The sequence below is a fragment of the Phragmites australis genome, chromosome 15, assembly GCF_958298935.1.
Source record: "Phragmites australis chromosome 15, lpPhrAust1.1, whole genome shotgun sequence".
In the NCBI taxonomy this organism is placed as follows: Eukaryota; Viridiplantae; Streptophyta; class Magnoliopsida; order Poales; family Poaceae; genus Phragmites; species Phragmites australis.
Window position 1 is genome coordinate 7,737,390 of NC_084935.1, and position 22,201 is coordinate 7,759,590.

Below are 22,201 nucleotides of genomic sequence, written 5' to 3' on the forward strand. Positions count from 1 at the left end.
CCCGTGAGATAATAGCTCTATGTCATATGTATTTTCTTATAGATTGGATGAACTGGTTCCATAATCCCTCTCTCGGTCTCCCCTCCACCTTTATACAGTAGAGGAAATGTAGAACGTACAAACGGACAGGGCCAAGCCCTGTAGACGGTCTATTCCTAACGATAGCAGACCTACTCCTAAATCATCATGACGGGGGGTAGGCATGCCCGACCTACTCTGGTTGTCCTCCAGGTCTTGTCTCGTTCGCCGAACGCTGTCATGCTTTTCGACGAGGCCATCCCGTAGCATTAAATGTTACAGGACAGGTCACTCCATCTCCATGTTCGCCCAGGACCTTGCTCGTCGAAAGGAGATGCTTGGAGAAGAAAAACATTTGAGTGACGGTATTAAATGTGATTTGACTAGTTAGGTGCGTACCTGCCCTACAACTAGCAGAGGCTGACCGCAGGGTTTTATCCTTGATCAGGGGGCTAGTCAACGGAGCTCTGTCCTGGTCACAAGATGAGGTCATGGTCTTAAGGATATCCGTCCGCCGACTGACATTCGACAGCATGGCACCTATCTGGCAGGGTACCCCTTACCTATTATATTGACACCACTAGACTGACTTGAATATGTAGAACTTTATGCAAAATTTTACAGGATGCAATGCACATAACAAGCAATACAAGAGGATTAAGCAACATACATTTGGATTAATCGCTTCCAATTTTAAATTTGTATTTAATTCAGTAAGCTCTTCTCTCTAAACATCTCTCTCTGGAAGTCTGAATCGGTATTATGCTTTCCTCTTGTGACATTTGGAACATTCATTCTCTTGACCATGGCTTGGCCAACAATTTTAGGGGAGAACCCAACAAATTTCGAAAAAAGCGTACATGAAAATGCTGCATTGTTCTTGATGTATCAGTTGATGCATAAAAACAGCACGAGACATGGAGCTACACTATATGTTTTGTTGTACATTATTTTCTTATTGTTCGTATTAGTGTTACATAGACATGAACACATGTGTCAAAATGGAACTCGGAAAGGAGGGGTTGAGTCGAGTTGGTTCCTAAGCCCCCTCCCATGCCGGTGACCCGGGTTCGAGCCCTGGGGGTCGAGCCCCGACGCTGGCACTGGAAGGGGCCTCTGTTCCTCTTCTATTTGAAAAAAATTGGAATTCGGACTCAGTATCATATAAGCAAAAACGTGGTGCTGTCAAAATCCAACTTGGACTGTGCTACTGTTTTCGTCAAATAAAAGATATTAAAAAACAAATTAAGGTATCCTCGCAAAAAAAAAAAGAGGAAATACGTAGTAGTGGTGATTATGCAATTCAAAGCTGCTCCAAGTGTAGGCAGGATTGACAAAATAGATAATATCCAAAACTTATATTGTAAAAATAGATGATATGTTGCTGTATTTGCAAATATAGTATATATATTCGGCACTTTCTTCACCGAAAATGAGTTTTCGATACACCGTGTATCGAAAAAGAGAGGGGTTCGGGTGTTTTCGGCACCTCATGTGCCGAAAACGTGTCTATTTTTGCAATATAATTTTTGGTACATGAGGTGCTGAATACGATGCACGGTGTCATATTCGGCATATGAGGTGCCGAAAACACCTGATCTTTGCTGCATTATCTCGTGCTGTTGCTTCCCCCGCACTCACCTTTGTAGCAAGTGCTATAAAATGAGAACTGGCTTCAGTTGAGGAGCAGCAACGCGAGAGGAGGAGAAGCAACAGCGCGAGAAAAGGAGCAGCAGCATGAGAGGAGCAACGCGATGAGCAGCAGCACGAGTTCAACACTTCAAGAGCGCTCCATTCAGTTATAGTAAATACTTATATTACGTATTTAAATAATACTTAGATTATTAATAGTAATTAGAGTAAGTAAATTATTTAATACATTCAATTACATTTGTTTAATTATATTAAGTTCATAAATTAGAGTATTTAGATTATTTGCTTAACTTGATTATAAGAATTTGATTAGTTAGTGTAATTAGATTATTTACTTAGTTTAATAACATGAATTTCATTCATTAGTGTAATTAGATTATTTTTATATAATTGTATGAATGTCATTAACCAGTATAACTAGAGTATTTATGTAATTTAATTAAAGTTATTAGAGTTATATGATTAATTGGATTAATTAGTTTAATTGAACTAATTTGATTAATTACCTTAATAACTTAGGTTAAGTAAAGTAATATGATTAATCAGATTCTTTAAATAGGGTACTATGAATTTATTTAATGGTTATCAAATAATCATGGCACATAACTTTAAATATTAATTGTGATTTTTAATATATGTTTATTATTTATTAATTATTCTGGTATTCCAATTGTTTAATGTTTATATAATAGTTATTCAGTAAATATTTATTGTTACTTTCAATGTTTATTAAATATTTAATCACAATAGTTGTATATTAATATTTAGTTAATGTTTATTAAATATTTTAATTCAATCTTAAATATTAATTATTTCATCTGTATTTAATGTTGATGATTTAATTAGCATTGTTAATAACTTAAATATTTAGCATTGTTAAGTATTGTACTATTTAATTTGTATTGTTAATTTACTTATTATTTATTAAGAGACATAATTAGTTGTGTATCGTACATATACATAAATAGTTATTTTATTACATATACGTTTGTTTAGCAGATATGGTATGACTATCCATATTTATTATGAAGAACGTCTCACTACTTTGCACGGGAGGTTCGTAACAATTCAGAACTGCTAACACATAAAGAATCCGGTTGAGCTACCTATCGACCTAGATGATCTGAAATCACATGTTATAAGCTTTTTGTGTGTGAACCAACAATCTGATACTGTTGTCCCGAAGGATGTGTGGTCGCAGCTTGTTTCAAACAGCTCGGTCGTTTTCCATACATTGTTCGAGATGAGAAGGAACATCGCATGGGCTTTGTACTCACGCAAGGCATTGGAGGAGACCTTTGAAATAGGGGTGGACGTAAAAATAGTTCCACGACTGGTGTAAGGTGATGCAGTGACTAGTGTAAAAGGATCAGGCCAGCATGTGATGTATGAAGAGGAGGGAGGGCATGTCGGGAAGGGCAGTTTTGGTACAGAGGGAGCTGGAGTGGACCCTTCTGAGGTAGATGCAGAATGCATGGATGATGAAGTCGGTGGTAGTGGGGATGAAGAAGTTGCTGACAAAGAGGACCCAGTGCCGGTGATCCAGTACTTTCGTAGTATTTGGCTGCTGGATCGTGCTGTCATTGAGTATAACACCTTATCTAACTAGGGATACTAGAATAGCGACATCTAGGTTGGACAACGGTTTCGTAACAGAGAGAAGGTCATCCACTTTATTAGCAACTATGTTGTAACCACAAGAAGGGACAACAAGTGTGTCCAATCTAACCCTGTGGAGTACGAGATCAGGTGTATGAAGCACCTGAATTGTCCTTACTTCATATGAGTGCATAAGCCAAAATATGAGAACTATTTTGTGATCAATAGACACACCCCACATACATGCAGCAAAGAAGCTATTAGGAATGTGAGCCACGATATTGATGCGAGATTGATAGCCCAACTCCTCATCACCCTTGTTAGCACGAACATATGTTTGTCGTGAAAATCGATTATGGAGGAGGTGCAGACTAAGATGAGTATACTGATCAATTACCACACCGTGTTACGAGTGAAGCAGAAGGCGTTGAATATGTTGTTTAGAAGCTTCGAATAGTCTTACAACTATGCTTCAAGGCTGCTGTAGAAGATTGTCATAACGAATCTAGGGACTCACTGGGCCATGGTGGATGAGCCAATCAAGCTAGAGGATGGGTCATACAGCACCACTGATCGATACCTCACTAGGTTATTATAGTCATTTGGACAATACATCGAAGCTTTCAGACATTGCAGGCCGGTTGTATGCGTGGATGCCACATTTCTGAGTGACGAGTACAATGGTACCCTTATACCACATTGCATCCATGAGACCTACTAACATATATTCTGAACAAATATGTTAGTCCCAATGACTATGTTGTCATTAATCACCAAAATCATAATCATATCCTAATAGTGCCATTTCCGTTACACCATCTCAAACCCAACACCAAAGCTAAACCCGCCTTATCTGCGCACATTTTGGTCTTAGCCAAAGTCAAGTTCATCTTGCCCTTAACTTCTGAGAATTTCTTCACAAGAGAAAGGAGATACTCATTCTCGACCATGAGCTTTTCCACTTGCCCTTTAACCTAGCTGAGTTAGTCCTTAAGGATAATGTAGGTAGAACAGTTAGCTACACATCCTTAGAGCTCTCAGCAATCTCCAATCTAGATTCTAGGTCCTTGATGTGCTTGTCTTCCATCTCAACATCCTTTGCAAGCAAATGGCAATTCTTGCAAGCACCCAAGAGAGTAGACCTAGACCCCTCTTTAAGTAACTTCTTCTCAGTAGTCTCAAGCCGACTGGTGACTTAAGCATGTAAAGTCTGAAGCTCGGCAAGCTCACTCATAACCACAAGGCAATTCTCACACTATTCATCTTTTGCCCTAAACTTAAACAAGGCAAACTCGGTTGTCACACACTCATATCTTGACTTGACTTCCTACTCACAAACTGCTTTCTCAAGTAACCTATCCTGACTAACAAGTGTGTTATTTAAGTTATCAACCTGAATAGAAAGCTTGTTGTAGAAGGGGATACCTCAGAAGGATCATGCTCGTGGTCGCTGTCATTGTCGTCCACTATGAAGCAGAGACCGGTGAAGTCCTTGTTCTTCCCATTGTGCTTCACGGTCTCCTCCTCTGAGCTTTCCTCCTCACTTGAGGAGGTGTCGACGTCGCTAAGCGCCACCATGAAAGTTCGAGATGCTGCCTTGACTGCCTCTTGGCCAACTTATCACAGTTCTTGAAGAAGGTTCTTGGACTTCTTGTGCTTGTCGTGGTCATGATTGCGGTCTTCCCTCTTCTTGAGCTTAGGGCAGTTCGCCTTGAATTAGGTGGTGTCACCACACTCAAAGCAGGCTTGAGGACCACCCCTTCTATGGTCTCGGTGGTTGTTGTAGAAGCAAGTAAACTTCTTCACAATCAGTACAAGATCCTCATTATCAGGAGAATCCATCTGCTCCTCTGCGATGGATACTAAAGAAGATAAAGCAAAAACACTCGGTGAAGGGTTAGCACAAGAAATACCAACTCTAGACTGACTACCACCGCTAGGTCTTGAAACGGATGCCATGTTCTAAGACCAAGGGGTTTCCTAGGCCTATCCTCGCTGCCTTGACAATCTCGATGGATTTGAGCTTGCTGAAGAGTTCACCATAAGTCACTATGTCATAACTATATGATCCTTCATTGCTCGAGATTTTTACTTACCATATGCTATGGTCAAGAGCATAGAGAAGCTTCATTGCCCTCTTATGATCAGAGTAGCGCAAAACCCCAGTGGATCTAAGGTTGCTCACAATTCCATCAAATCTAGCAAACATAGCATTCAAAGACTCTCCAGGGCCTTGCACAAACGTCTGATATTCTGGATTGTACGTGCTTTGACACCAAGCCTTGATTTGGTTAGTGCCCTCATCAAAGACACTAAGAGTAGTCCAAATTTCCCTAGCAGTATGAATGTACTGAACTCTATCAAACTCCTTATGACTCAAGCTAATGAACAATATATTTCTAGCCATGTTGTTGGCTTCATATTGTTCGTTCTAGGCTTGAAAAGTGCGAGCAACAGTAATCCCAAAGTTGGAGTCTATAACCTCCTATATTACACTTCCTTGGCTTAAGAGATAAGTCTTCATGTGCACCTTCCAGTATGAAAAGTTACATCCTTCAAAGAGTGAAATATTCCCATGTCTCTCCATATCACATATGGATCGCAAAGCCGGTTAAGGTCAAATAGTATCTAACACGACTTTGATACCAATTGTAGGACCGAGATAAGCGACTAGAGGGGGGTGAATAGATGCCTTAACAAATTTCTTTCGAAATTGATGGCATTCTCCTATTTTTGAACCCAACGCACCTCAAAACCACATGCGGAAGTAAGAGAGACAAGAACAAATGCAAAACTTCCAAAACCAACGCTCCTCTTAGAAGAATGTGAACACTAGGTTCCGGTTAAGGCCATATTAAGAGTCATAGCACAAGTAATCAAGCAATCTTGACGAAAAACACTTAAACACAAAAGAACTAGTCGCCAGAAGAAGGGATTCTTCAAGTTGATGGATCTAGCGGCCTAGGATGGTTCAAGATCAACTCATATGAGATGATTCACCCTCTAGCAACAAGAAGAACACCTCTTACATGGCTCAAAACAAGCATCTCTCAAGGAAAACGAAAATCAACAAGAAAACACCAAAAACATGCACAAAAATGAGAGATTCAAAAGCAGTAAACTAGAAGGAGATGAACTCATGCATATGTAAAAAACACTCTCTTCATTAAGGTCAAAGGAACACCATATTTTGGCAGATTACAAAGTGTTTTTCTTACAAAATCTCTCACCTAAACATAGGCTAAGCACCCCTCTCTCTCCCTCTCCACATAACACAAGCGAAAGGCTCCCAAAAATTCTTGTGTTTTCACAGTCATACCCTTCTATTTATAGGTCTAGGGGGCTTGCCTAACCCTTAAGCAATTATGTCCCTAAACTGCTCTTCATTTATAATACACTCCTACCTACCACGGGGGTAGTTTCATCCGAATTTTTCTTCATCCATCAGATGGCCGTGACGCCTTCATGACTTAGCCTCGTCTCGATGCAGGCTTCACGATAATGCCATTTGCACTCCATTCTCTCGTGCTTTTTGCGACCAAACCGGGAAACCACCTTACATGCTTCTCAAAGCATGACTCACAACCACTTGCATACACCTTATGCAAGCATCCTGATGATGACATGTGTACTCCCATCTTGCGATCTTAATCGCCATTAAGTCTCTCTCGCTTCCGATTCCTTGAGCCGCCTTATCACTTGCACCAGTATCCCTTTCGCTTGACTTTGTCAACACGCTGTCTTCATTCTCCATCTCATGCTTTGCTTGAACACCACGTGTATAGTTGGGATCACCCTTAACTCTGTCCAGCTCCCTCGATCGTCTGGCACCAAGCTCCCTACTTGGCTCTGATCTACTCGCCGTCGGCCACCAAATTGTATCCATCACCTACATATCATGAGACAAGCAAACATGTGCATCCAACACCATTTAAATCCATCACAAGTTAGTTGAAATCAAAATCCTGATGACACGTCTCTGAAAAATCATGAACACCGGATGATTTGATGGTCACTACTCCTGAGCGCTGAACCATCCGGCGTGTTAAACTCAGCAGACTAGGCCGTCTAAAATCTACTCTGTGAGAAATAGTCTGGCATGTATTCATGCCCGTCGCCGGACCATCCGGCGTATCCATTCTTAAAGGAACCCATTTTGCACCCTCTCTGTAAAAATTACTCTAGCAAAACATCCAGTGTACACATTGCCCAGTGCCGGACCATCCGACGTATATAAGTCCATCAGAGCCAGTTTGCAACCTCTTTGCAAGAAAAGCTCTAGTGTTCACTGCTGCCCAACGCCTGACCATCCGGCGTGTACTTTAATTTTTGCTTCTTCGTTGAAATGCTCCGGCGTATACTGCATGTGAACACCAGATCATCCAGTGAGTTTATTTTCTTCAACGCCAGACCATCCGGTGTGTACAATTTTCCTAGACTCAGAGACAAACACGCCAACTCCATTTTCTCTGTAATTTTTGATGAGGACATGGTTCCTTCGGATACGAGCAATACTACTAATAATCCTCAAATCATACAAGGGCCAATTACAAGAGCATGTACGCGATAATTAAACCACAAGGTGAACTCGTTCCTTGCTGTTCATACCTTCTTGGATGAATTACTACTAAATTCTTGTGATATTTTATTGTTTAGGAATATAGAAGAGGCATCATAAGCTCACCTGAACGTAATCACTCGAGTGCCAGTCGACTCGAATAACAAGTTGAGCTCAAGTTGGACTCCAAATTCGGTTTGGAGTCTCCGAACAATATGTCAGTGAAATGGGCATAACTCTCGCATACGGAGTCCAATTGAGACGTTCTTAAACCTGTTCGAAAGATTATGACTAACCATTCCAATGGATCTAGACTCGACTAAATATTCCATATAGTTTAATCAGAGTCAAAGGGATAAGGTATTGCGTCACCGTTTTGGACCTTCTCGGGTCATGTAATCGTATCGGGGATGGAGTCCAGGTTGTGTACGCCTCTTTCCATAGCTGCACAACCTTAGGTTGATTTCCTCACGCCCCCTATAAATGTACAATAGCTATCATAGTTTGGGCTCGGGTTTTACTTAGATTATTCTGTTTTAGACAGTTTCGCTGTATATCGGTTTGTAGAACCCTAAACTTGAGCACTTCATTGGTAATCAGCAATATTCAAATTACATCTACCTGTTTTTTCTTGTATTTCTCAAGTCTCTTGCATAAAAAAACCTTCTTGACAAGGTCAACCACGTCTTGGAGTGGTTGATTAGCACGGAGTAGTTGTGTAGTGGTTGCGAGGGTTCTTGATCTGTTTTGGTCGAAGCCTTTGGATCATCAATGTTGAAACTCCACCAAATCGATTATCATATTACCTTCGGAAGATCGGGTAAACCCACATCAACTTTGGTTAGTTATCATCATAATTGCAGTACATAACCATGCCCATGCAATCTCAAAGTCATCAAACTAAATCAACACCATTGTCAATCACTCATCACATCTGAACCAAGTCATATTTCAACTTGGTTTCTCAGATTATGTGTTGCAACCCAATGGTCAAAGAAGAAGGGATATGTTATAGGCTGCCTACACCTCTTACAGCTATAGAGTTGAGAGTACCTTCCGATTTATCGGTCTTAGGTGAGCAAGAGCTACTATCCAATCCCTATCTTCGATGGTATTGCAGATGACATGAGGCCTACGATGGGATATCAGTGGATTCATGTCAAGCTGAGATGGAGTCAGCAGCAATACCATGGTAGCTACTCCCGGGTGATTAGTGATCTGGACATCCTCAGCGCTGATCTCGTGGAGTAGGATCCATGGCGTATGGCACGAGTGGCCGAAATTTCAACTAGAGGACACATCACATCCTCTGTTTGCGTGACTCAGACTTATGGATGGCCAGATGCTTCTTGTTGTACATGAACAACGTGGAAGTATATTCTCCTGAGCATGTACAGAGGCAGTTTGGGTACCAACAGGTGGTGCCAGTATCTCCCCCACGAATAAGTGTGTTATTGTAGGTAGCATTAGTACCTTAGGTGATATATGTTAAGAAGTTATAACTATTTATGTCACATACAGGAGGAGCGTACAGGGGAGCGGAGGCATGCAGGACTAGGCATCCATGCCGAGCGCATACAGAAGTGGACGGACGACGCCACGTACTGGGAGTACCTTTCGTGGTACCATCCGCGTATGCGTGCCACATTACTTAGCGGACTTGTAGAGCCAGCCCCCAGACCCTTCCCCGAGGATCGTGCCCGCCTTTTTCATGTTGTAGTAAGTGATGCGATACTTTTAACGATTTTTATTGGTTAAACCTCTGTATTACTGACATGACCCTCAACTTTTACAGACCGAAGAGGCATATGAGATGCATACACAGACGGAGCAAGCATGCGAGGAAGCAAGCGGGTCATCAACTCGGAGGGATCGAACCCTCTCCAGGACTACATGAGGATGAGAGGGTCCCGCTTGTTGTCCGCTATACATGTTCTAGGTGGTTATGCCCCGCGTTGAAGGGGGTACAACCTACCAGTTATGGACTCGTCCCATGCCTCCCACAACAAAGGCTCGTCTAGCGCCCATCATGAACCCATTTGAGCATAGTCGCGAGAGGCACCTTCAGCTGTGGAGCATCATATGTCACGTTCCCGTGCTGAGGCCGAGGAGTGCATGCAGGCTTCTAAGTTCAAGCAATATACACTGGGTTCACATCTCACGTAGTGGACACAGCCTCCTCAAACTACGATGACACCTCCGACTGCAGCATTGACTTATCACAAAGACGTCATTGACTGCACACAATAGATGCCTGACTAGAGTGGCATGCATGATTTTGACTGGGCTGCTGCAATACAGGCCGCCAGCTTCATCGAGCTCCTCAGCGGACAGTACCCCACTATCCCGATGCACATGGGGGTTCATATTGGTACCAGCAGGGTGAGCCTTCGGCACATTGGACTCCATTAGAGCACGTACTAGAGGCGTCTACACTTCGGCATGAGGATCCTTCATCATGGTATATATATGGCCAAGTTAGCAGGTCTGGATACACGTTCGGTGGGGGTCCCATAGGGCAGGATGATGATGATGACGAATAAGGGCACACGTGGTCGGGGCCAGCACAGGCTACTGGGATGAGGGCCACACACCCACCAGAGGCTTACACTCCTCGAGATTGCATGCGACATCATCGTCATTGAGTAGCCAGTGCAATTGTTCGGTGCACTTGTACTTGTTCATGACACATGTATTATTCACTTTATTGTTGTAGTCATCTCTATTATGTCTTATTCACTGTATTGTTAATGTAATTACTTTTAATCTATTTAATATTTATCAAATAATTATGGCACATAACTTTATTATTAGTTATTATTAAGCATTGTTACATATTAATTATGATATTTAATACTTCTTTAATGTTTCTTAAATAATCAAGGATTCGTGCTTTGGTGCAGAGCCAGAACGTTACAGTCAAGGATAAATAAATCTGTGGCGAGATCTTCTAGTACAAGCTTTCTATGGACACCTATAACGATCAATATAGCACTTAATACCTCCTTGTAGGTTGTGCATGAAGGGAAGTATGATCCCTTCTAGGAGAACAGCCTAATCCAAGTCGTGTCCAAATTGCATGCAAGACCCTTCTATTCTGCGTTAACCGCTCTACTCTAGCATGTAACCACTGACGACCTTATGACCCTCATACACGAGCGGCGTCAAAGGGATCTCAGGGTGTGCGAACTAGCCAACCATCCTTTTGTACTAGGTTTCTCTAGGAGGCAAAGAAGGATATTGATGTTGCCTGACCAGTATGCATCCCGTATTTAGGTTCATTATTTTCTATTTGGTTACTCTACTTATCTTTTTTCCATTGATTTGAATGCTTCCCTTTGCGTTAGGAATTCCCAGAAGATGTAGAGTTGATCAACAAAGACATCCCAAACTTCTTGATAATGTATATGCTATTCGGCGGGGTGTGATGCCTTGTTCGCATAGAAGACGATGAAGATCAGCGAATCTAAGGGGTACATGGGCACCCTCTACTATTCAACCAGAAAATAATGAGGCGACGAGGATATATGCGACCAATATCTCAACATTTTAACAACAATACAGGAAAAGGTTCAAGGAGCACTGCAAGAAGACATTCACGCACCATATCGAGATAACGTAAACCAACAAGGAAATAAGATATGCTCCTACCGTGATAGTTCAAGATGACGACGATGACAATGATTTCATGTCACAATGACCCCTCCCTCTGAGGCCTCTATCTTCAGAGGACACTGATGATCCTGAAGATGATGATGAATTTGCTTGTACCCATCCTTACAACTTCTCATCACCACATCGGAGACGACAACCATCTTATCCTGATAGCATTGACTAACGCATTTAGTATTCTTCTGCTAATTGCATCACCACTTTCCACCGCCATCTTGAGATGATCTAGGTATTCAACAGCTATGCACTATGCATATAATGGTATTGTTTATGGCTTAAGCAATCTCTTGCGATCTTTTTCTCCTTTAACATCAACTTTGGGCAAAGGCACAATCATAACACAATGCAATTAGATCATGAGATGAAGAAGATGTCAGCTGCTTAAAATTTAAACCCAAAAAGATAGAGCTTCCCTCGTATATCATGTAGAATGACAGCGACCCTAAACCAATATATTCATTCCTTTTTGATTTGGGGTCCTTAGTCCAATAGACTTTGTCGAAGTCTCGTCGATTGATCGAGAAGGACACTAATATTTAACCAACTTTGTTCATCCATGTCAAAAATGAATAAATTATTCACGAAATAAACTATTGTGATGGAATATTCAAATTTATTTTAGAAGAATAAACACTAATAAATGTAATTTTAACAAATTCGGTTGCATCCATTCATTGTGACCGCATATGAAAAATAATACATTCCTTTACGCAAAAGAACACTAATTTGGCAATGCGTGGAGTATAATTAGCCAACTAATAAACCAATAATTCAAATGGCTACCGTCTTCTAAATATATCTTGAAAACTAGAGCTTCCATGATCAAGCAATCCTGCAATCCTAAATGTATGCATCTCATTATTGCAGGTTGATGGATCGATATGGTTGAGCTGTGCTTTCACCGAATTATAGCAATCTGCATGCATCTTCATTATTGCAGGCCGGTGGATCGATATGATCGAGTTGTGCTTTCACCGAATTATGGCAGAGGGAGCCGGCCGACAGAAGCACGCTGCATTCAACATGAGAGGGAGCCGATCGACAGACAAGACGGGAGCATGACATTTTTGACATATGGTGTGTCAAATACGACACTATTATCCGTATTCGGCACACAATATACCGAATACAGTATATCAAATACGCTTGAGATTCCACATATTTGACACACTGTATACTGAATACTATTTATCCTATATATTTTCATCACATCATATGCTAAAATCAAGGTCGAATACACTTACTATTTTTATAAATATAACACCATATTATCTATTTTTTAAATATGGTCCGGTATGTATTTTTGGATTTTTGTCTCCAAGTGTAGCAACAGCGAGTGTGCAAGCTGATCCAAGCCGTTAGATTACAGACCCGTCCAAACGCTGTCCTTATCCATCCTCCATGTGTGGTGTTGCCGTCGTCCAAACGTCCGCTCGTCTCCATATAAAAAAAAAAGTCCGGTCGTCCTGACCCGTGACAAGTTTATCCTCCCCTTCGACTTCCACTCGACGCCTTCGCTTCTTCCATTTCTTCCAGTATCTTCTCCCAGTCTCCCACTCCCCACGAAGCAATTCCCAAAGCGAGCGAGCGAGCGATCCCCTCCCCTCGCGATCGCCCCGTACGCACCGGAAGCCGCAGAAGATCCCGCCCGGGATGCAGAACCCGGTGAGCCCCTCCGTTGACCTGCCGCTGGCGGCGCCGCCGCCGGTGAAGGCGCCGACCCCGCGCCCCCCTTTGCCGGCGTCCCTGCAGCCCGGATCCCCTGGCGTCTTCTTCAGTGCGGCCGCGGCCGCCGTCCCCTCGGGCTCCTCCCACCGCCGCATCGCCATCGCCGTCGACCTCTCCGACGAGTCCGCCTACACCGTCCAGTGGGCCGTCGCCAACTACCTCCGCCCCGGGGACGCCGTCATCCTCCTCCACGTGCGCCCCACCTCGGTGCTCTACGGCGCCGACTGGGGCGCCGTCGTCGTCTCCCTCCCCGCCGCCAACGCTAACCCTAGCACAGGAGAGGGCGAGGACGGCGACGACGCCGAGGCCGCCGCGCGCAGGCTGGAGGACGACTTCGACGCCTTCACCGCCTCCAAGGCCGACGACCTGGCCAGGCCGCTCAAGGACGCGGACATCCCCTACAAGATCCACATCGTCAAGGATCACGACATGAAGGAGCGGCTCTGCCTCGAGGTTGAGAGGCTTGGGCTCAGCGCGGTCATCATGGGGAGCAAAGGGATTGGCGCCTCGCGGAGGACCAGCAAGGGGAGGCTCGGGAGCGTTAGTGACTACTGCGTGCACCACTGTGTTTGCCCCGTGGTGGTGGTGCGTTTCCCTGATGACGGTGTGGCAGAGGGTGGTGAGGCCGGTGGTGTGCAGACAGCGGTTGGTGCAGAGGAGGTGCTGCACCCTGTGCCGGAGGAGGAGACCGAGTACCATGATGCTACTGAGGAGCACAAGGGTAATTGATTTTGCACTTTTATAGCTGCTTGAGCATGTGTCTGTGCCTGCTGTCATTATTTGTACGAAACCAAAGCTTCAACTCAAAATAAGATGTGCATTACAATTTAGTAGTTGCATACTATAAGTTATTCTACATCTAGCTAACCTGCTAAGTAGTTATACTAAACCGAAAGGGAGAGTTCCTTTGATACGGATTTCACTTGGATCTTGTTACATTTTAGTAGGTTCACTTAACATGTAACATCGAATAAATTGTGGAACTTGACTGTTGGGTCAAGCAAACTGGTGTATGGTATATAAGGTAAGGATTTAGCTGGGTTGCACTGTTACGGTTGCCTAATCTCAAGGTTTAAGGGTTACAGGTTTTGTTTAGTCATGTACAATTGTACATGTAACGTTGCAGTAACTAGGCTACCAATTTAATGGTTGGTCATTTTGCTTCACATTTTCCTTTGCAAGTCTATAAATGATAGACCATGAGTGTTTTAGCTTTTCCGTTATATTCCAGATAGTTCTTAATGTCTGAAAACAATTAATTCTGAAAATTAGTTTTATTTTGAGCTTGAAAGGAAATTTTTTGTTTATTGACAAGTACTTTACACGGAGAGAAGCGCGTGGAAGTTAGCAATCCATGTGCAAGAACCATAACTTATGCATCAGTCTCCTTATAAAGTTATACTGTTATTACTTTTATTTTGTTAGTACCTTTATTATCATTATTGTTTTCACATCATCTTTTTAGTTGGATCTTGTGGGTTTCATCTCTAGCTTACCCCAACTTGCTTGGAACAAAGGCTGCTGTTGCTGCTGTTGTTGTATTGACAAGTACTTTACGTTTGTTCTCCGCCTGATTGGACATTTTGCGGGAAGATTTTGGATTAGTTTTCGATGATAAATTTACTATAGCCTGTTTGCTCATGCTTAGGCTTATTAATTTATTATAAGGGTAGCATATTGTCTTAGGTAAAGCGATAAATCCCCCCAAAAAGTTAAGGTGCAATACTCATTATGTTACTGCTTGTCCCTTCTCCTTCACTTATGTGCGTACAATAATACAGTTGGATGTATTCAACCTCTTAATACCGATGCCAATGGTTCTCCAGTAAACAGAATTAGCTTGTAAAGAAGTGCATATCCCATTAAGGCAGGGCTAATATTTTGGAACCCGACCTCCTCTAACATACAGCTTAGGAATGAACCATGGCATGGACTTCTCCCCTACCAATTTCAATTAAGGATACTGAGCTTGTGCCTTCTGGTGATTGAGCATATCTTCCTTTCTCTCCTGTATTGGCATGAGTATGAGTGTCACCTGCAGATTGCAGCCTATCAATTAGCTTCTGCACAGCCATCTGTGCCAGCGATGCATGTACCCTATGTTGCCTTGGTTGGAGGTTGAGTTGATGAGGTCCAACAGCACCTGATCACAACGATCACTTTTTCTTTGTGAACAATGATCTTGACATCCTTTGTGGCTTGTATGAATAATTGATCACTGAACTCAGATATGCCTTGAGTAACGAAATTGATATTCATGTTATCCATTGCTAAGCCGTAAGCCTACCCTACAGCATCTGTAGCTACCGTGACTCACCTGTAGTCTATCCTTTGTAAAAGGGTTGTTACGGTGTTATGCCTCAAATGAACTCCCCTGTATGGTCCTGGCTTCAGACTTCAGCTGAAATGGAGATAAACTGTACCTGCAGCTTAGCCTGCTTGTGTGGGTTAGTTATTAATAACTATTTTTCTGCTATCCAGTTCCAGGAAAACTATTATAAAGGCATGTTATGGGCGTTACTGTAGCGCGTGTTACTGTATCACCTCGTTTAATTTATCTTTTAGTTAGTTATTTGGAAAGATTAGATAGCATTTAGAGATAAGATTAGATCAGATTTGTTAGGGGTCATTTAAAAGGTAAGATTGGATTTGCTATCATTTAGAGATAGGATTCGAGTTGATTTGTTTAGAGATAAGTTAGTAGTTGGATTGATTTAGGATTGTAATTTCCCACTCTATATAAAAGGGCAGCTGCACATCATTGTAATCAAGCAAGAGAAGAATTAATCTAAGTCTTCCCAATCTATATTCTAATCCCCCCCTCCCCCTAGCAGCCGACGCCGCTCGGCTATCCTCTCAGAGGTGTTTATCCTAACAAGATAGGACGGGAAGGGAACAGGGAGGTTCTGGGAGTTAACTATTAGGCAGTGGGATCCATTTGTGTTTATTAATCCAGATCATCCTATAGAAAAGTAAGCGTGGAACCTGCTTTAAAAGTGGCAAGCTTTTAGGAAATAAACAGTTAGTCAAACCTGCTTTACACAGACAGTTACTTTTGTAACCAATCATTAATCATGAACATGTTATGGGAAAATGATACTTAAAAGTTAATGGTATATATCTGAATTGTATAACCCCGGTTCACTGTACTGTCTGATGTGTATGCTTCAACAAGTCCTCTTCTCTAGGATGGTTTAATTTTGCAGAAATAATAGCACCATGCAATTTAGTATTTATGATTAACTAGCTAGTAACTAAAAAAAACTCGACTAGGGGGGGGAGACGTCCACACTAGCATTAATATGTAGAAGGTATGTAGAAGGTGAGAATCAAACCCTGGTTGGCTGGGTAACAACCACCTCCACTAGTCAATGTATCTCAGGGAGATTCCCACTAGCTAGTAACTAGCAGTGAACATATACTTAGAGAAGTATGTTCTGCGTACGTACATTGTCTGCTGATATAGACTGTGGCTTAACTTTGTAATTCCTAAATAGCTTTATGAAATAGTTGAAAATATTAACAATTTTTTTCTTGTTTTAAAAGAGTAAGTAGTTTACACTCTTTACCTTTCGATTAGTAAAAGTATCAGCTAACATTTTGGATTATTTTAGATGAAATTTCATTTTTTTTCTGTGTGTTATCAGTCTGTACTAACTAATAAGCTGTGTCTTAATGCTAGCAATGATGCCTGGAAAACTGAGAACTGTACTTTAGGTTTTTTCTGACTATCAAAATTTCTTGTTTCCTTATTAGTGATGTTTGTGTTAGATTAAATGACGATATCCATTTGTGTCTACCATGTCAAGGATCCTACACGATCAATTAAGCTAATATATTGAATTGATGATATTTCTGCAGATACTTGATCGGATATGTATCGTGAAGCCCCCTTGGATACAGGTGACTAGTGAGCATAGAACTAAACTTCTCCGCTAGTTTGTATCATTGCTGTCTCATAGTTTTCAACTATCCAATGTTTTCTTAGCAGTAAGTCCTTACCCATTGGGTCCAAAGTTTCTATGTTTTCTGTCAAGACAGCGATTTAGTAGCACATTTGGTATTCTGTTAAGATCATAACCTTAGATACAATAAGAATTTTGGTATCTTTGTAGCTTGTGGTAATTTAGGTACATGTACGACAAGTAATACAGTTTAAAATTTCAAATGAAGTATTTACTATAACTGGTGAGGTTCGAGTATGCTTAATAATCACAATGGGAAAGATAGGTGAAGCTTGACCGCTTGATTGTCCCAAAGTGATCAATTGTGGCTTTGGGCAACATGATTATTTCATGCTCAAAGCTACACTGCTGAATCCCAGATGGACCTGAACGATGTTATATTCTTAAGGTTAAAATACTATTGAAAAACTCGTCTGCCCTACCCTTGGTAATTGATGCTACTGAAAAATCTTTGCTCCCTTTGATTTGATCATTTTCCTCCCATCTACTAGCACTTTGCTATTTTAATGTGTTGTACGGCCGCCTCCAACGTGTCACTAGTAATTTCGTAGACAGTTAACTGATTTTTTGGGGGGAAATTGCACTATTTAAGCATGATTTTACAAAGCTCTAGCATCTGATTTTACGACGACCAAAAGGTTTTATTTTCCATGCATATGTTAGATTAATTTTCATTCTATTTTTTGTTTTGCCTCTAATTCCTTCTATTTCCTTACACAGCATGTAAAGATTCTAGCAGTCAACTGTTGCCCGGGTGCTAGGTGTGGTTTCTACTGAGGACATCTGGTGTTTGTTGAACTTTCGTTGCTCATGTCTATCTATGATTTCTCCTTGTTGTATCTTCAGTTGCCTTTTCTCCTTAGTACTTTCTTCAAATCTACTGTTTCTGACGAAAGTTACAGTTTGACTACTTTTAGAACCAAGTACATCACCTCGGCAATATTTTTCTTTTGCTTTGCTTTATTTTAAATAAAAGTAACTTTGTGGTATATTTCATTGATCTTTTGATGTTCATTGCCAATTTCCTGCCTGGAGAAGCTTCCGTTATTTTTCTGAATGTGCTTTAAAAAAGCTAGATGTTTCTGTACTAGAGCCTTGTTCCCTAGCTTGGTTTAGTTATTGTCCTGTGGAATATTCTATTGTTCAGACGACCTTTCTGGCACGTGGAAACCATGGAAGTATGGAACCCATTAGAAAGATCAAATTCCTTCTCACTAGCAAGTGGCGAATCCTTGGTCTCGCCAGTAATATAGGGCTGAGAAAAATACTAGATGGGCTACTTCGGAGAGGAAAGGTTCAGTCTCTAGAACTTTGTGCTTGATGGGGGCATTTCTTGTTACTCTTTGGATTTGTTATTCTGTACGGTTCATCTAATCCTACCTATTACACGCACGGACGGGAATAGTGAATAATTAGGTTAACAACTAGTAGATTACCCGTGCTAATGCTACAGTTTCTAAACCTATCGACACATATTATATTGCACTTAACGCAACTTAAATACTTAATGATTAGAGGAGCAATACTTAATGTTTCTATAAGAAAAATAAGATATGTATTAAAATTATTTAAAATAACCCTATCCTATCAGCAAGTATTCAGTAATATTTAATCAATAATTGAACATTTTTATAAATCCAGTTTTCTTGCAACATATTCCTTTAATGCACATCAACTTAAACACAAACTAAGAGGTTTCTATACTTTATACTTGGCTCATATTCATGTAATTGCGAAACCATCATGTTCAAGTAGTACCGACTAAGAAACCAATATAAGGGGTGCGCGTCAGGATGATCATGTAGCTGCAATACTCGTTAACTCGCATGGTTAGGGTTGTATCGTATCTCTGCTTTGACTTGCCTCTTTGACCGCAGGGCAACCCTACTATGATTAGTGTGCTGTCATATCAATTTCATCTAAGCCTTTTTATGATTAGTTTGCTTCTCTTGGCCAAGTAGACATGAAACCAAAAACTATGCGATGCTTTCGTGTGTAGTTGCATTCATGATACATCATCAAATATGGCTCAAAAATGTAAAATGAAATTTGGAGTTCTGGAAATATATAAGCTCTATGAACATAACAGAGTATGTTATAGATCTCAATGAGCAGCTATTATATATTTGCATACTCATGAGTAGGGATGAACAAAGCTAGTACTAAAATCATAAACCAATTATCTCATTGTCAATGTAAAGAATAAAGGGATCTCCTGTCAGGAGTGTTCACATCGGTAAATGCCAGATGAAAATAGATATTTTCAAGACCGTCGCCCATCGCGCGACCAGGTGGGGCTCACGTGACCAGTGCCCTAATCGTAGAAAGAAACCTCATGACCAACCCTCGCTGATCACGGGGCAGGACCCACCTAATCAGTCTAATCTCAATTAATATCATCCACTCCAATATTTTCCTTCCACATGCACCTACTCCTGGCAAGCAAAGTCGTGACCAGCGTAGAAGTGCAGCGCCTGGTCATCCTGTATACCCTATCCCATCAGCCGATCGGCACCACGTAGCGCTGATAGAACAATTGTCCACAATGAGAAAAACAAAATTAAATAGTACTAATTCCTTTTAAAATAGAAGAAACCAGTCCAAAACTACACAAAAATGGTCATGCATCAACACTGATTAATTTCAATAAATTCTTATACATGAAGAGCAAGCGCTATTCAAAACATGTTTACAAGTAACAACTATAACATCACTAAGCTCATGTCACATGGACCTGGTCATGGCTAGCCTGACCCGACATACCCGACCTGAAAAAGCCCGACCTGAAAAAGCCCGACCAATGCACGGGCCAAGCTTAAGCTTCAAAAACATGCCCGCAGTTTCTTTCAAGCTGGGCTCGAGCTTGAAAAATAGGCACAAAACCTGAGAAAACCCGAAAAATGACGAGCACGGCCCCCAAAAAACCAATGTTGGGCCAGGCTCGGGCTTAGGAACCCGACTCGACGTTGGGCTCTGGCTTGCTGTTTTCCCATTGGGCTTTTCAAAGTCTCGCCCAAAACTCAACCCGACCCGACGTTTGAACAGGTTTGATGTCACATAATGGTGGACACAGGTTCAGATCTTAGCACTGATAGACTATTGGCGTCGTCTCTTTATCCTCTCAAGGGCGCCCAGCTACTCATTTGGCATCTGCACCTGAGCTTTCCTCTTCTCTGTAGCTCTTTTGCCAAGCTCACCAAACTCCACAACAGGAACACTCTTCTCTGCAATTTGGACACCTGCCTCCTCATCGTCACTCTCGTCGTGTAGCTCGATGTCCTCATTGTTACGTTGCTTGCTACCCTCAGTCTGTGCCTCTACCCCAACACTGACAAAGTTCATCATCCTGTTTGCGGGTGTCATAGTGGTGCTTGGAGCTGCTGGTGGTGCCGAGGATGGTCTAGGAGCTAGTTGCCTTTCTAGGGCTGCCATCTCATCCTCAGGGATGCCAGCACGCTTCAGAGTGTCAATTGCCTCGTGCAAGTTTTGCTTTTTATCTCTCTGCATCAACTACTCTAGGAGTATGAAATGCGTCTGCACAACAAAGAAAATCAGTATTGAGCCTGCAATACAAGGATGTTTGTTCATACCAAACTATGAAGTTGATACGTGTGACATACCTGACTGCGGCTAGTAGCCACTGTATATCTGAACATGCAAGAGTCAGGTCAAACAGTTAGATAATTAAAAATATATGGGTTTTAGATATATCACATAAAGTCATTAATTTTCCCCACTCTACATAGAATATAAATTTAGACCGTTTACACACATGCAACAAACTTTTGTCACTGACCCGAAATATTATAAAGAAGTAATAAGTAGTAACCGGCAATAGATCCATTCCCTCAAGTTGTGGTTTCACCTTTTCATAACTATCAACCAAATGCAAAAATTTTAGAAATACCTGCTACATTTATAGAACATGATCAACCAAGCAGTTGCAAAGATAACTCCTGACCATGCAAATAGCCCAAATGGTGCTATCATATCCATGACATATTGTCCTGAAAAAAAGGAAACATCATCAATACCACATTACAGAAGATCAAAGTGAGTGCAAAACATTACATTAAAATGCTAATTAACTTACCTGATATAACAGAGTGTATGCACGTAATAAACATACCAATAATAATGCACCAAAGAAGAGGTGCAAGCCCTAATTTCGAGAACTTCCCAAAATTGGTATGCCCACCACATCCTCTGTCATATACCCTTCTAGCATTATCTTGCAAGAAATCAACCAAATCAAGTCATTTGCAACACAACAGACACATCAAGTTGCCAGCTAGAATCTCCCTGCTAAAATATTTGTAATACAAGTCATTTCAACTCAAGGTTAGTATGATCACTCTTATCTAGCTTGAGCGATAAATAGAAAGGTATCCATTCACAACAGCAATCACAAACCACTAACCGATCACCTGGAAGTTCATATGGGTTCTATGAAACATATCAAAGAGTATTTATGTATTAAAAAGGTGCTAGGTCAAAACAAAGCAAATAACTTTTTCCCTCCTCGGTTAAAATGACTACCAAAGATAAGTTCTTACCACGTGATGGCTACGTCCATCTTCTCTTGATGGTTCCATTCATCTTCCGAGAGATCCATGGCAACCTACACAATAAACAAGCAAGTAAAGAGAAATTCAGGGCAAGCCTTGCACAACAACTGGAGTCAAACAAGCTGAATAGCAATATTGCCATTTGCAGGAACAGGACGGAGATAAAAGTATCTAATTTTAGGGAAATCCAAGGTGCTCTTATCGTGACACACGCTTGGAAGGACGTATAGTAGCAAGCTTCTTCCCTCCCTAATCTGTAATCAAGATAGCTCGAGTTCTTGAGCAAATTAGACCTCGCAAATCTGGATCAACAGTCATTCAGGGTGCCAGTTCATGTAGGATATTAATTCAGCTCCCAAGAAACATCGCTACAGCACCAGTTCATAAAGGGAAATCAAGTGCCGTGACTAATCTTTCGCTAGAATCTGTTTACTCGAAGC

General features: G+C 41.5%; 1 protein-coding gene across 1 annotated transcript; it reads left to right on the plus strand.

The window, feature by feature from the left end:
• The first annotated feature begins 12,957 nt into the window (after positions 1 to 12,957).
• LOC133892876 (universal stress protein PHOS32-like) lies at positions 12,958 to 18,184 on the plus strand. The gene is made up of 3 exons (XM_062333863.1): positions 12,958 to 13,949; positions 17,090 to 17,131; positions 17,914 to 18,184. The coding sequence occupies exons 1-2, from the start codon at positions 13,154 to 13,156 to the stop codon at positions 17,095 to 17,097; spliced, it is 804 nt and encodes a 267-aa protein (XP_062189847.1). The 5' UTR covers positions 12,958 to 13,153; the 3' UTR covers positions 17,098 to 17,131; positions 17,914 to 18,184.
• Positions 18,185 to 22,201: the final 4,017 nt, after the last annotated feature.

Excerpts from the sequence above, each read along its gene's own strand:
- LOC133892876 (XM_062333863.1), top strand. The coding sequence starts at position 13,154 with ATGCAGAACCCGGTGAGCCCCTCCGTTGACCTGCCGCTGGCGGCGCCG.